Source organism: Schistocerca cancellata, chromosome 10, assembly GCF_023864275.1.
Source record: "Schistocerca cancellata isolate TAMUIC-IGC-003103 chromosome 10, iqSchCanc2.1, whole genome shotgun sequence".
Classification (NCBI taxonomy): domain Eukaryota; kingdom Metazoa; phylum Arthropoda; class Insecta; order Orthoptera; family Acrididae; genus Schistocerca; species Schistocerca cancellata.
Genome location: NC_064635.1, coordinates 54,195,293 through 54,210,343, shown reverse-complemented (window position 1 = coordinate 54,210,343; position 15,051 = coordinate 54,195,293). Strand labels below are relative to the sequence as shown.

General features: G+C 38.0%; 1 protein-coding gene across 1 annotated transcript in view; it reads left to right on the top strand.

Annotated features, from left to right (window-relative positions):
* Positions 1 to 10,102, top strand: part of LOC126106101 (ras-related protein Rab-32-like) — a 426,954-nt gene extending 416,852 nt beyond the window's left edge. Inside the window, exons 6-7 of the mRNA XM_049912349.1 lie at positions 2,212 to 2,398; positions 8,074 to 10,102. Of these exons, the coding sequence (XP_049768306.1) occupies positions 2,212 to 2,398; positions 8,074 to 8,201 (315 nt within the window). The 3' untranslated portion in view covers positions 8,202 to 10,102. The remainder of the gene's footprint in view (positions 1 to 2,211; positions 2,399 to 8,073) is intronic.
* Positions 10,103 to 15,051: the final 4,949 nt, after the last annotated feature.

Here is a 15,051-nt window from a genome sequence, read left to right as displayed (position 1 = left end):
CTCTGAAATGGGTGGTGGAGTGACAACCATTAAAGACTACAAAAAGAACCAAAAAGATCTTGAAGCTTTTTCGTCAACTGTAGAGGGCGAAAATGCTTCAGGAACTAGAAAAGCATTGAAAAACCAAAACTTTACTGTGCTTTGGTTTTGTCAGGAAAGACATAAGGAGACCCTACTTTCAACGTCCTATCATAGAACAAAAAGCTATTCAGTTGCACCAAAAACTGGGATGAAGAAGATGAATTCCATACAAGTGATGTTTCTGCTATGACCACAGGCCTGCCATGATGCAGCCACAAAGACAAAGTTTACAAAACTGAAACAAAAAAGATTTTACAGTTTTTTAAATTCAGTGTCTAAAATTTCCTGTTTTTCTTGCTGTTTACCATAAATGTATTTTTATCACTTAATTTTGATTTATTCATCATTTTGAGCTCTGTAATTGACTTGTTTCACTCTCCTCCAAATAGCTGACCTTTTTAGTGTTCCAACCATCACCTGGTTCCAAAAGTGAAGATTGAGGTTCTACTGTAGTTCACTTGATCCAATGGCAACCTGCTCATAATTGAGTTGGTTATGAACAACAGTTTAATCTTTTCATTAAAACACTGTTTTGATATCAGACTTACAATCATAATAAATAACACAATTGCAGTATGGGACTTAAAGATGCATTTACAGTCAGATAAATTTTTGTTAATTCCTTCAAACAAATATTTTGCGAGCACTGCTCTCTCATTACAAGTTTTTACAGTTCAAAAACTACTAACAAAACCATGAAGGACAGCTTTCTAGAACCCTTTACAGTTTAAAAAAGTTAAGTTCAATAAACTTAAGGAGTTCAATAAACTTAAGGACTGACATGATGAGAACTCCATAAAGTATTTATTCGTAAATTACTCAGCACTAAGGCACACCAAGAAGCTTGCACCATAATTAGTAAAAAAATTGGGGAAATGATGACAGTATTCCTAATACAATTAATTATTTATAGCAAATAAAAGCTGGTCTAAAACTGGAAATTACAGCTCACATTCTGAAGGCAAAATTTTACATATGCACTGAGTAAGTTTTACACGTTATTGGTCGTATCTCCGAGGTAGGCTTAAAATACAATACCTTCTTACAGATGGTGTCCATGAAGGCCTCTATTAACGTATTTACTATGAATATTAAAATAATTAGGATGCTAGTATCTCTTCTACTTTAACATTTTTTAGTAAAAACACAATACATCACTATAATAAAAAAATTATGCCATAACACATATTTATAAATAGTGGTGCCACTATGCCCAGAAATATGTATTAGCTCACAAAGTTCTTTCTTTACATAATAAGGTGGAATTTTCGATTAGACAAGTAACTGATTTCCAGGAAAACTAAGTGCAGCGTTAGGGTAAGCACATCAAAAATATTACCTTGAATAATGAATCAAAATGGGAAACATTTTAATTGATGTTTTGATATATTTATACATCTCCCATGTGTATACTATATACAAAATTTGGGAATAAACAAAGGGAACAAAAATTGTTACCAACAGGAATTGAAGTCATAACAGAAGGTGTAATTCCAACTTTTGCCATGATACAAAAAAATAAAGTATTTAAATATGCTTACAATAATAAATACACATCATGTGCTATTATTCTATAGTGAATAGTGGATGTCCTGGTTTCTTGACAATGACTCTCACTATTCCTTACGAAATCATGCGCACACACCTCTTTGCTAGCCAGTGGCAGTTTCCGCAAAAGGAAAAACCCCAATGTTGTCTTTGTCTTTGCTTCTCATCGCATCTGGTAAGTCTGCCCTGACCTGAGGTTCTGGGTGACTTTTGCAGACTCTCCCCATTTCCTAAGCCTCGCCCAACCTTTTTATACTTCCTCCTTCATTCCCCTCCAACGATTCTGCTAGGAGGTGGTGCCACAGGTTCCGAAAGCTTACGCATTTCTTCAACGTTTACAAGCGTTTTCTCCTGCCACTGCTTATCTATCCGTAAATATTAAGATATAAATAGGAGATAACAGCTATTTAATGTAGCTGAGAAACTGACAGCCTTTGAAAAGTATTGTTAATGAGGTGTTTAGAATAAGTTTTGTGAGTTGCTTGCATTTGTTGATGTATGTTGTGACTCGGTGCACACCCTTGTTGATGAAATTTACAGTTTTTATGGATGATTCTGAACTCCACATATGTATGTTCACAGTGGCTCAATGACATCAGGGAAAAAGTAACACAACAGGATGGCACTCCCATCCCCACAGTGTTGCTGGCAAACAAGTGTGACATCCAAGGGTCTTCCGGGCCTTCTACGGAGACCATAGCTCGATTCTGTCGTGATAATGGTATCACGAATTGGTTCTCTACATCAGCAAAGGAGAATATCAATATAGGTGAGGAAATAGAATTCTATGTTGTGCCCACCACTATGAATGAATGCACAGTCAAGCAATTACATATTAGCAAATCATATTGCAGAAAGCATCATACTGTACATGTTCTGTAACTTTGTTTCTCACATCAGAAGAGAGGGTGGGGTGGGGTGGGATGTGGGGAAGGGACTCCTAGGACTGAAGGAATGTGTATAAGTTGACCAATATAGACCTTTTTTAGGTCATCGCCAATATCAGCAAACAGTACACAATCATGCGGCAGTGTTTTGTAATTTGCAGCAATAAGATTTCAGTTTAGATTGCACAAAATTATTCCAGTGATGTTTACCTCATGCCGTGTTCAATATCATGAATCACATAATCTGTTCCCAACACCTGTTGTGTGAATTGCTTACTTATTTTGTGTGCACAGTACAACTTTAATAAGTGCTATTAAGCATGTAAGATTAGTTGTGAAGAGCAACTGGACACCATTTTCCTGACACTGGGTTCTTTAACTACATTATCAGTCAGTTAAGCACTAATCATGTGAAAGAAGTAAAGGTGTTCATCACGAAATCACAAGTTGTTTGATGAGACAGCCATACAGTGAGCTTACAGAATGAACCAAACCACAGAGAAATAACTGCAAAAACATAATACGCTTTATTCTGTGTCTTCCAAGATAAAGCTGTTTGCAGCTGCTAGGGTTTAATGTGCAGTCACATATGAGGTGACAAAACACAGAGCACAAGCTCAGATTGAAAGAAGGATGTGAAAAGAAATCAGTTGTATTCTTTTTAAAGGCATCATTGTGGACTTAGCCTTAAGCAATTTAGGGAAACCTCAGGAAACCTAAATCTGGATGAGCAGATGAAGATGTGAACTACTACCCGTCTGACTCCATGTCCAAATCAGCCTCTTTACTTTATCAGTGGGCTGCAATGTTTTGTTTTGGTAGCTCTGACAGAATGATAGGATAATGTGATGCAAGTATTTAAGTGTGTACCAACAGTGTGGATGTGTACCTGCATGCACAAAATGAATTTATTTTAGACCAAGTCATTATAAAACATCAAAACAATTAAATTGCCACATAATTCGACCGACTTTGCGGTGATCCTCTTCAGGCTGACTAACTGTTGGTTTCTGGTGATGGGTTTCTACTATCACTGCCGTTTTGGTTGTCAGGTGGCTACTGACATCACATTCTGGTATGCCACTGGACAATAAAAAGTAAAAATTACTATGGAGGGGTGGCTCCACAGATCTGGTAGGTGACTGCTAAGCAATAATGAAACTATAGTTTATACAAGGTTAGCATTTCTCCTGCAGCGAGACATTCATGCCGCACAGCAGTTCTCTTGTGACCGCTTTTTTATGGACCCATATAAAATGAAGCTGTTGACTGGTGAACACATGGGGCCTGCTGGCAGACAGGTCATTGGTAACTGGAGGCCATCTTCCCTGCATGTCCTATCAGGCTATGTATAGCCTTTCATTTTTTGCTGCTGTATTCACAGCTGATGATCAAGCACATTGTGTTCTTGAAAATTAATAGCTTGGCCACAGTCATAAGTGGTTCAGCAACAGCTGATAAACTGTGTTACCCCAGTCGTAAGTAGCATTCGTGTTTAGACATGCAATTGCTACTCCAGGTTTCACTATCGTAGACTTTGCCACATAGGCATCCAAGTTCGTAGATGCCTACAATGTGGAGAGCATCTACAAAGGTTCACAACATTTAAGGCATTTTGTATGCATAGTTGTTTGACCATGGTATTTTGGGCAGCTTAATTTTAATGTGCCCATGCCAGCTTTGGTAACAATGCATGTTTGGGACAGCCTAAAACTGCCACCACTGATGATAACATTGCACAGGTTCACCAAATGGTGCTATAGAAATCTCAAATAAAGGTGAGAGACAACAAAATTTATTGTATGGCATCCGCAGCTGAAGGTATGAATTCTTGAAAAATAAACCACAAACAGCTGTTGTATAAACGGGACTAGGAAAGTTTTGCAACACATCTTCAGTTATTTTATTTTTTCAAAGTAAGTTCTCCCACACTGAATACAACTTTCCGTCCTTCAAAACCAATCCCTAAACCAGTTCTCCCATGTTTCTGTACGGAGTAAGGCACACTCACTGTCCCAAACCCTAAGGACGTCCTCATCACTTGAAAACTGCACTCCTTTCAGCTTCATTTTCATATGTGGGAACAGTGCAAAGTCGCAAGAAGCAAGGTCTGGACTGTAAGGACGGTGTTCAAGAAGTTTCAGCCCTGTACCCCACAAATATTTGGTGCGTGCTTTGGCGCAGTGAGTTGGAGTGTTTTCGTGATGGGAGGAACCAAATGTCCATTCTTCACTTCAGTCGCAGGTTCTTCAAAGATTCGATGACTTTAGGACAGGCACTGCTCAGTGTACCACTTAGCTGTGCCCGTCCTCTGCGTGTCCGAAACAACACGCTCCACAATTCCACTTGATTTGTAAACAAACAGCTATCCTTTTCTTCTTTACTGATAAGGATTTACTGACAGATACGGGCTTGTCGTTATCTTCAAAGACCCAAATTTTGTTTTGATTCTTAGTCAGCACATCATAATAGTACAGCAAAGTCTCGTCACCTGTCATGATATTATTCACACACTGAGAATGTCTCTTACAAAACATCTTTAACATCTACCGGCACCAAGTCACTCATGCCATCTGCTCTTCCATCAGTCTATGCAGCACCCAAGACAACAAAGTTCATTTACTTGCAAATGATCATGCAGAATCTTAGCTCTAAGGTATACTCTGTCTGCTTATACGTCAATCGTCTGTCTTCTTCTAGCATTTTTCTCGCAGCATCAATTTTTCCCTCCCCAGCTGATGATTGTGGCCTTCCCAACCACTCAGCATCCTTCAGAGGGAAATTACCAGTTTGGTTCTGTACGACCTGAATATGGTTGAACGATGTGGACACCTCACCAAGTGCAAGAGCCATTTCTTCAAAGTGCTAGTCTATGATGAAACCATGGGTGAAGTTGTGCGGCAAAACTGCCCGAATCTCACTTCGTGATCACAATGCCACAGCAAGCACTTCAAACTAACCCTTCTAATGAACAACTGCACCCACAGACTTGGCACAGCGGCTGCAATGCAAGTATGAAGTATTGTCAGAACACAGCTACAAGCAGCCTCCTGCAACCCATTGTTGCGTCATATTGCAAAACTTTCCTAATACCCTTTGTATGATCCTTTAATATTACTACCACTTTAACAATATTGCATCTTCATAACAATTTATAAAAAGTTTTATAATTCCTCATGTGCTATTCTTCTTTATTTACATGTACCAAAAGATTCAACCCTGTAACATTGCAGAATTGGTAGTACTCTTAAGGAATCATACAATAGTTGTTCATGGTTCATTTTTTCAAGAATGCGTTTGATGAGAAAGATAATAGAAGCTATGAGCATATCTGAAGAACATGTTTGTCACAGATTCATTTATGGATGAGAAAGCTATCCACATGCTGGCTGCCACAATTGCTCACTCTGTGCCAGCTCATACCTCAGCAGTAGCCATGGCAAAAATCCACAAATTGCATATTAAACTGCTTGGTCACCCTCCTTAGTCAACAGATCCAGCCCCCAAGTAAATTTTTTTGTTCCTTCAGCTGAAATTTGAGCTTTGAGGACAGAAACTATTTTGAAAGAGAAAGACACTAACTGTTATTTCAATGGGTTAAAGAGATGGGCATTGCTGAAAGAAGTGTACAGATTAACAAGGAGATTATGCTGAAAAGTAAAAATACATTTGAAGACAAAACACCTTATTTCTTTGCTAGGTCAGAAACTTTAGAAACTACAACCATATACATACATTCATGCTTCTCAACAGATTTCAGATCCTGTGGCTGCTATGGAATACAGTTTAATTCCTCCATGACACAGCACTTTGCCTACACAGTTGCTGACACCTCTCACATAAGACAAGTGAGCAACAAGAAGAGGATCGTCTGTTCTTTTGTCTGTTATTCTATCTTCACTGTACCTCAAAAGTTCATTGTACAATCTTGTTACTCTATCTATTTGCACGTCATGTTGTCTGGAGCTCTTTCACTTTGCGTTGAAGGTGTTCCATGTCAGTGATCTTGGGCTTTCAGCATACATAGCATAGCATTCTTTCGTGCACATGTATGTTGGTATTCATAGATTTCCTGTAGGTTTTGTCAAAATTTGCCACCAGATGTTCTGTGCGGTTCTACATACAGGAAGGGAATTGTCTGTTGTTTTCTATTTCTTATGTAAACCATATATTTTTAGGTAAGGTGTTGAGGTGCCGACAAAATCTGGGATGCTGACAACTTTCAGTAGAAACTGGACAAGCTCTGGACAGCATTCTGTGCGGATGGAGATAGTGACAACATGAGAGTTATGAGGTACAGTGAGGGTAAAACAAACAAAAGAACAAGAGAACTACTTCCTGTTGCTCGCTAATGAGGAATTAATATCATATTCCAGAGCAGTTTGAGGATCAGAGATCTCTCAAGACCCTCGAAGGGTTCCACATATGCTCTGCACAGTGTAGTTGTCTATAAACTTTGATATGAATGTGGCAGAGTCTACATTGATGAAACTGGGAGACCTATTACCACTTGCATATTGGAGCAAATTTCCATCATTTTGAAATGAGATCCATCCTTCATGAAATCCTCCCCACTCCACCAAGAGTGTCTTTCCGCCGTCCACCTAACCTTTGTAACCTCTTAGTTCATCCCTATGAAATCCCCAAACCACCTTCCCTACCCTCTGGCTCCTACCCTTGTAACCGCCCCCGGTGTAAAACCATTCCCATGCACCCTCCCACCACCACCTACTCCAGTCCTGTAACCCGGAAGGTGTACACGATCAAAGGCAGAGCCACGTGTGAAAGCACCCACGTGATCTACCAACTGTCCTGCCTACACTGTGACGCATTCTATGTGGGAATGACCAGCAACAAACTGTCCACTCACATGAATGGACACAGGCAGACAGTGTTTGTTGGTAATGAGGATCACCCTGTGGCTAAACATGCCTTGGTGCATGGCCAGCACATCTTGGCACAGTGTTACACCGTCCGGGTTATCTGGATACTTCCCACTAACACCAACCTATCCGAACTCCGGAGATGGGAACTTGCTCTTCAGTATATCCTCTCTTCCCGTTATCCACCAGGCCTCAATCTCCGCTAATTTCAAGTTGCCGCGACTCATACCTCACCTGTCATTCAGCAACATCTTTGCCTCTGCACTTCCGCCTCGACTGACATCTCTGCCCAAACTCTTTGCCTCTGTATATATGTGTGTGTGTGTGTGTGTGTGTGTGTGTGTGTGTGTGTGTGTGTGTGTGTGTGTGCGCGCGCGCGCGCGCGTGTATACCTGTCCTTTTTCCCCCTAAGGTAAGTCTTTCCGCTCCCGGGATTGGAATGACTCCTTACCCTCTCCCTCAAAACCCAAATCCTTTCGTCTTTCCCTCTCCTTCCCTCTTTCCTGACGAGGCAACCGTTGGTTGCGAAAGCTAGAATTTTGTGTGTATGTTTGTGTGTCTGTCGACGTGCCAGCACTTTCGTTTGGTAAGTCAAATCATCTTTGTTTTTAGATATGATAACATAATAATAATAATAATAAAACCATTAGAGTAGCATTTATTTTATCTTACAGATGAAGCTATGGCATTCCTGGTGAACAAGGTCATGTATGTGAAAACTCAAGAGGCTGCGGCTGATACTATCATTCTCTCGGCCAGCACAGGACAGACAAAGGAGAAACAAAGAAACTGTTGTGGATGATAGGCATGTTATGGAAACAGTCTTTTGCCAATACTGTGGTTGTGCAATTTACCCTAAGGTGTCTGTACAGTGTACAGTTTGTCATAGCAATGCCTAAATCTAGCAAACAGGCGAGATTGCCGCAAAATACTTCACAGCTGATGCAACTTAAGGTTTCAATTTCCAAAGGGGGTAACAGACTGGATATATGAACTGGCCAACGGAGTAAAATGTAATGTATACCACTTAAGCACATGATGAAGGTCCAATAACAACTGTGGAAGCAAAGAAACATAGTGCGTGCTGATACACCCAAGAAGATAGTGTTGTGCTATAAAACACTGAAGAATTAACCAGTTCTATATAACTTTTATTTTATACTAAATTCATTTTCTACAGTGGTAATCACAAATTTTGTTCATCACATTTATAATTTTGTTGTCAATCAATAAATTAAAATTACATTGTACTGAAACCATATAACAATAACTATATACAATGGTGATGTACAATTAAATTGTGGTTTCTATTGTTTATATTTTTACATTGTTAAAAATATGTCCTATTCAAAGTTTTCATTTTATAGTTCATCAAGTGCATTGTCACCCATTACATCCAGTTGCATGTTAACTTCAGTAATCCACAAAAGAGTTGGTGAGACAAGCAGGATACATTTAGTATCAACAATTTCCAGGCTTAAATGTGCAGAAGGTTTCTTTTTATTAGAGGATATCTTATAACAGTTCCAAAGAAAATTATAAATAAGAATGTAAATAGAGTATCTGCCATTTCCTGGTCTGTACAATAACTGCAGGAAACTACTGCGGAGCAGTAACATGCAGGCGGTAGTACTTGATGTAAATATATCTCATAATCAAAGAAAGCATGTAGAAGGGGACAAACATACTGAGATTATTTCTACACGGTTCTGTATAGTAAGTAAAATACCAGTAATTGCACTTGACATCATACAGAAACTGTGGAATGCAACGTAAATTTGTTTTTAGTCACTACTTGAAACTGATTGTCAGCTCCAAAATCCACTTATCAGAAGCTTCTCTACTTTCTGTAGAGCATGAAGTACCTGTCATCCATTTGCACATTATATACATGTGGACACATATTTTTGTACAGAAAAAAATTCAGACTATGAAACATCTACACGCAACTGAATTCTGTGTGGCAGGGATATCACTTACGTATATAACATGTAAATATTGAGAATGTATTTTTAAGTGAATTTTATTTATTGTTATCTCATTTTGTCACTTTTACCAATCACAGTGACAGGACTGGTATAAAAGTGAGATTTGTGAATTGTTCACATTACAAATACTGGCCCACCAATAAACAAGTCACAATTATGATTGAAAGATTGTCAATGTTTATGCAAAAGGCCTTGTGTTCTGTGGTATTAAAATATAATTGACTTTTTTTTTAAAAAAAAGTTATGTATTCAAAACTGTAATTTTATAAAATTAATGTGAATCTGGGTTGTACAATGTAATGATGTATTTAGTTTCATGGTTAATGTAAAGATTGTTGTAAACTCCCAAACATGTTTTATAAATCATTGAAATAGAAAATACAATCAACAAAATGTGTCCCCCCTCCTCCTCCTCCATATTGTTTGAAATTGAGAGACAGACCCATACCACTGCAGCAGAGATATTTAACACTGTTACAAAAATAATTGAAAAATAATAAAGACATTAAAGCTGACATCCTGCCAGATAAGTTCTCATGGAAAATGCAAAGGAAAATGTTAAACAGTTCTGTACTAATCTTACACATCCTAAATGCAGTAAGGTAGTAATACACTAGTTAGCAGCCTAAAACAAATCTGTATTCATAAGATTGTGTTATACAGGATAAACCATGCCAAATGAGATAACAAAGAAAAACTATTATAAAGAGATATACCTAGGGTCAAAATTCTTTACAGAAATTGTAAAAGTGGTGACTAACTTTTATTTTATTCATACAAGGGATATCGTACAACGCTGCAGTTACACTACTTCAACATCAACACACAATGTCAGTTACTCTTTAGTCAAAGAGTTGAAGCTCTCTCTCGTTATGGGCACAATAAGGTGAGTCTCCATTCAAAATAATCCATGTTATAGATTTTTTCAACTGGGAAACAGTTTTAAGAGGATTCACAGGAAAGTCCACTCGAATGAGATTCGTGACCTGGGTGGCTACTCCATCAGGCCGAGTTGACTGATCTAATGTCCAGAAGACTGTGGTCCAGTGACTGGCATGCTTCGATGCCGTAACGTACTAGTGCCTCGTCTTCTTTGAACAATGCAGGGGAGTCAGCACTTTCATCCAGGACTGATGTGAAGAAATCTTTCAACATGGTGAGCTTTCCCTCAATGGAAAAAGGATCAACAATCCTCTCTGCCAAGCTTTCTTGAGGTGTGTGTGTGTGTGTGTGTGTGTGTGTGTGTGTGTGTGTGTGTGTGTGTGTGTGTGTGTGTGTGTTTGTTTTGGGGGGATGGAACCTACAAACTAAACCTGTTTGTTCTCATTAATCTTCAGTGTCCACTTGTTGCAGAATGCTATCCTCTGGTCAGGTGCAACAGATGCAGCACGTGTGTCGAATCCAATTTGTCCGATTCCTGGCCATCACTGCAAGCAACTGCGTTAACACAGCTTCCTCAATTACCATATTTAGTCTTCTAGATCATCTTGCATTGGCAGCAGAACCAGTCCTGTGGAATATTTACTGATAAGTATTGCCACAGTGTCATGGGTTACCTGAATTCTTTGCACAGCATTGGAAACACATGCTATATGCAAATCTGTTGTTCCTTTTTTTAAGAGGTACTTCCTTTTAATTGGTTCATATTCCTGAAATAAAAAAAGTAATTAGTCACTGCTTTCACCATTTGTATCGAGACCAATCAGTGCCGTTTGCCATAGTGACAATAAAATGCAGGTCCTCCTGTAACTTGCTGGGAAAGTCTATTCAAAGGTCACAGAAAGCCAAAGCCATACCACCTCAGGCCCGTGTCTGTTAAAGGACTGTGCTGTTCAAAACAATCTTTGGATTGATGGCTGCTTTACTTATAGAAATCATGAAAATACTGATATATGTGGTTTTCCAAAGATCACACCACGTGGAAGATCTATTATGGGTATAGAAAAGGCCAAAGCATCATCACAGTTGCAGCTAAGACGAACAGCTTTTCGCTCATAAATAAATAACAAACTATCAACAATCATAATTGGCATGTGTTATTTGTCAGATGTACTTCCTTTCTTCACTCTCCACTTAAATTAGCATCTACACAAATGAAACACATACTACTACTACTACTACCACTACTACTACTACTACTTGTTAAGAATTTTAAAGGTACTATTTGGCTCCTCCTCAAACAATGAAACAAGCAGAGTCCTATAAGTACTTGCTTTACAACATACATGTGATCTATTGTTGGCAGGGTTTTGTAAACTAGAAATTCAAATACTTTTTTAATAATTTATGGTTGGGATATTAAACTTAAAATCTTTGCCCCCCCCTTTATATTCTATCAAGTTGTCTCATGTTCTGGTAAATGCATCTGACATCGAAAGTGATACTGCCATAACCGATCATGAAAATAACTACTGAGGAGGAAAGGTGTGCTTGAAATGAAATGCAAACAAATTACATCAGGTTAGTATACAAATGACTATGTTTACGGGCTTGTACATAAGTGACTCTGACAGGCATGAAGCCCCCACTTGTTGTAATCAATCTCTACATAAACACAGGGGCAAAAAGAGCCCTCCACATGACTAAATGCTAAGTGATGGCATAGAAGGCACTTTAACCAGTAAGGAAAGTACATAAATGGAGTAGAGACGAATGGGAATCATTCTAGAGATTATACAGAGAGATATCAAAACAAGACATTGCACTTATAAACCTGCAGCAATAATGGCAAACTTTGAGGCACAAGAAAATTTTTGCAAAATATGTTAGCTGCTCCTAACTAAGCCATAAGAGTTTTTCCACTGTGGCTGATGAAAATACCAAAAACAATAATTTGTACAAATTAATGGCAAAATAATTGAAAATTTGGTCCAAACCAGTGGCGAAGTTAATGAATTAATTGTGGGTAGGCTTAACTTGTATCTTTTTGTGTACAGGTGAACCATGCGTTCCATGCATTGATTCTTCTTGGTAGCAATGCCTTTAAGTTTCTGATCACTTGTAAGTTGTTTACCATGTTTTTTTCCTATGGTAACTGTGCAGAAATAACTTAACCTACCATTAGTCACTAAGCTGTGAACGCAATTTTTGGTTCTTTTAAGGGTGCTCATCCTTCTTTCGGAAGAAACTGTAGTGACAGAGATTGTAAAAATCAATGTGATGAGATCTACTACTTCATTACAAATATTTTGACAATTACTGTCTATTATGAATCTAAGAAGGTATTCAGGTGGCAAATATAATTTTCAGACTGATTTTTATCAAGAAATTCTGTAAATTGAATATTCTGAAGATTTCCAAAACGCATTTCCATTTGCACTATGACGTTATGTAAGATCTCTTAAGGGACTGGAAGTCACACCCACTAATATGAATTCCAGAGTAAAATTTCTTGTTACAGTTTTCAATACATGAGGTCACAGTTTTTGCTGGTCTCTCGTCCTTTAACAGTAAGACGTCTTCATTTCAGCATTGCTCATATTAACATCGAATGTAATTTTATGTTGAAGTACATGGAGATGGTCAACATATACAAGTATTTCTATGTAGAGGTAAAGCAGGAGAAGGATTTGAGTTTTATTAAGAATGCTAAGCAAGCCAGAAGCACTGTTGAACAGCTCTGCATCCCAATTTTCATCGTATGTTATGATATTTTGGAAAATGTCTTTGAACACATGGTATTTAAGATATATCATCTGAACAGCTATTGAAATTCCAGCATGTATTACATGTTTGAAATAAACTGAACATTTTATTCTTTAAGAGACGTGTTCTCTCTGAGGACACAAAAAAATTAATGGAACGACACAAGATTGTAAATGAAAAACCTACCTACCTGCTTTGATATTTATAGACCAATGTAACAGCACTATATTAAGTTTATGAGCATACTAGTGTAAAAATATGGCTTGTGGACATTTTTGCATGTTTACCTGCCATTACTGGGACTCCATCTTACGTTTGGCTCACTATTTTGTCAGTAACTCCCAAATATCAAGTGCATTGAGTAAGGTTTCTGATAAACCCTGAACAGTTTTGTCTCTACAAACACTGTGAAAACCAACATATCTTTCTATGGGACTATCTTGTATACAAAACCCCACAATAATATAAATTTGTGACTTACAAGAATCATCTAGGGTTTCATCTGTTTGCACTCCAACAAACCCATGTGACTGCAACTCTTTTTTAATGCAATCATTAATGACATTGGTGACCAATTCAACCAATTTGTTTTGAATTGTGCTTGATATTTCTTTGAATGCAGAATTGCTCTGTAAGTGATCTCAAATAAACTGTTCCTGTCAAGGAAAAAGTTCCAATAACTCAGAACAGCCCATTAATTGTTTGTAGTCAGAACTTTTATCTTCAAAGTGTTCTGTGTATCCAACCTCTTGCTTACCCAAGAAACAAACATCAGTAACTCTTACAATTAAGAATTTATTTTGTTTCACAACTGCATTACATTTTATGGCTACAGTTGGCTCCTTCAGAAATTGGATGTTTAATTTGTCCATGACTCAACAGCCGAAGTGTAATCTTAAATCCTCAAATTTCTCAGCTTTCCTGTCAAAATTTTTCACACACACTCCAAAAGAAGCTGACAATAATTCTTTTTCAATCCCAGACCCATGAAACAAAATATATGTGTAACAATACAATTTATTTGCCACAGAGCAACCTGTAAACCAAGGACACTTTTTATAACAGGGAAACTGAAATTATGTTTCCCATCAATTATTTTAATGCCCAAGTGTGGTGTGAATCACTTGTAAAGATAAGTGCACTTTGTTTTGTAAGCCCAGCTTGAAAATGGTTTGTCATCTAATTTGCAAAATAAAGACATCAGTGTTCCTCTACACAAGCCATAATACAGTCAGTTAATCACATCCACTCACAAATGATTCTACTAAAACAAGTTTTGTTTAAACTAGTACTGAACAGCACATGAAATAACACTTCACAACTGAGGCAAGCCTTACTGCCACACTCATATGATATACAGCTGCCAGCTACTGCATAGAAATGAGGCTAGAACCCTCCAGTGCCGTTAAACTGGATAGCTAATACATTCTTATATTTTAACTCTAACTGTAAATGTTCCTGAAATTTTTGGGTAGTTTAAGCCTCAAAACCCTCTAAAGAGCTTTGCTGCTGGGCCATACCTAGGTTCTAACTCCGATGTACAGGTTCAATATTTCTGAACAGTTTGCACCTATGTCATTTCATCCCCATTAATCCATTTAGTGCACTTAAATAAATTTTTACACATTGGAATAATTTTCTCTAAGTATGTTGATGGCAGATTTTGGTGACTGAATCATTAGCTGGAAACCAAAAAGGGGAAACCATACTATAGTTTGTATTATTTTGTGCCATACTGGTACTGCTTCAGTGAGCAACTAGGTAAGTGTATGAAATTTGCAACAAGTAAATTCTTGAACTACCATTACCTTGGTAATGGGCTGGTTTGAAAACTTTTCCACATACAAGCAGCATATCTGTTGTGCCCCCCCCCCCCCCCCCTCCCACTGCCAACATTGGTTACCATTCTTGAGTTATTACCCATTTTACTGATAAGCAACACAATTATGCTATTGGTGAGTAGCTTCACAGCTACCGGTTCAGCATTGAAATGGAAGTCGACAGGCCGACCGAGGTCAG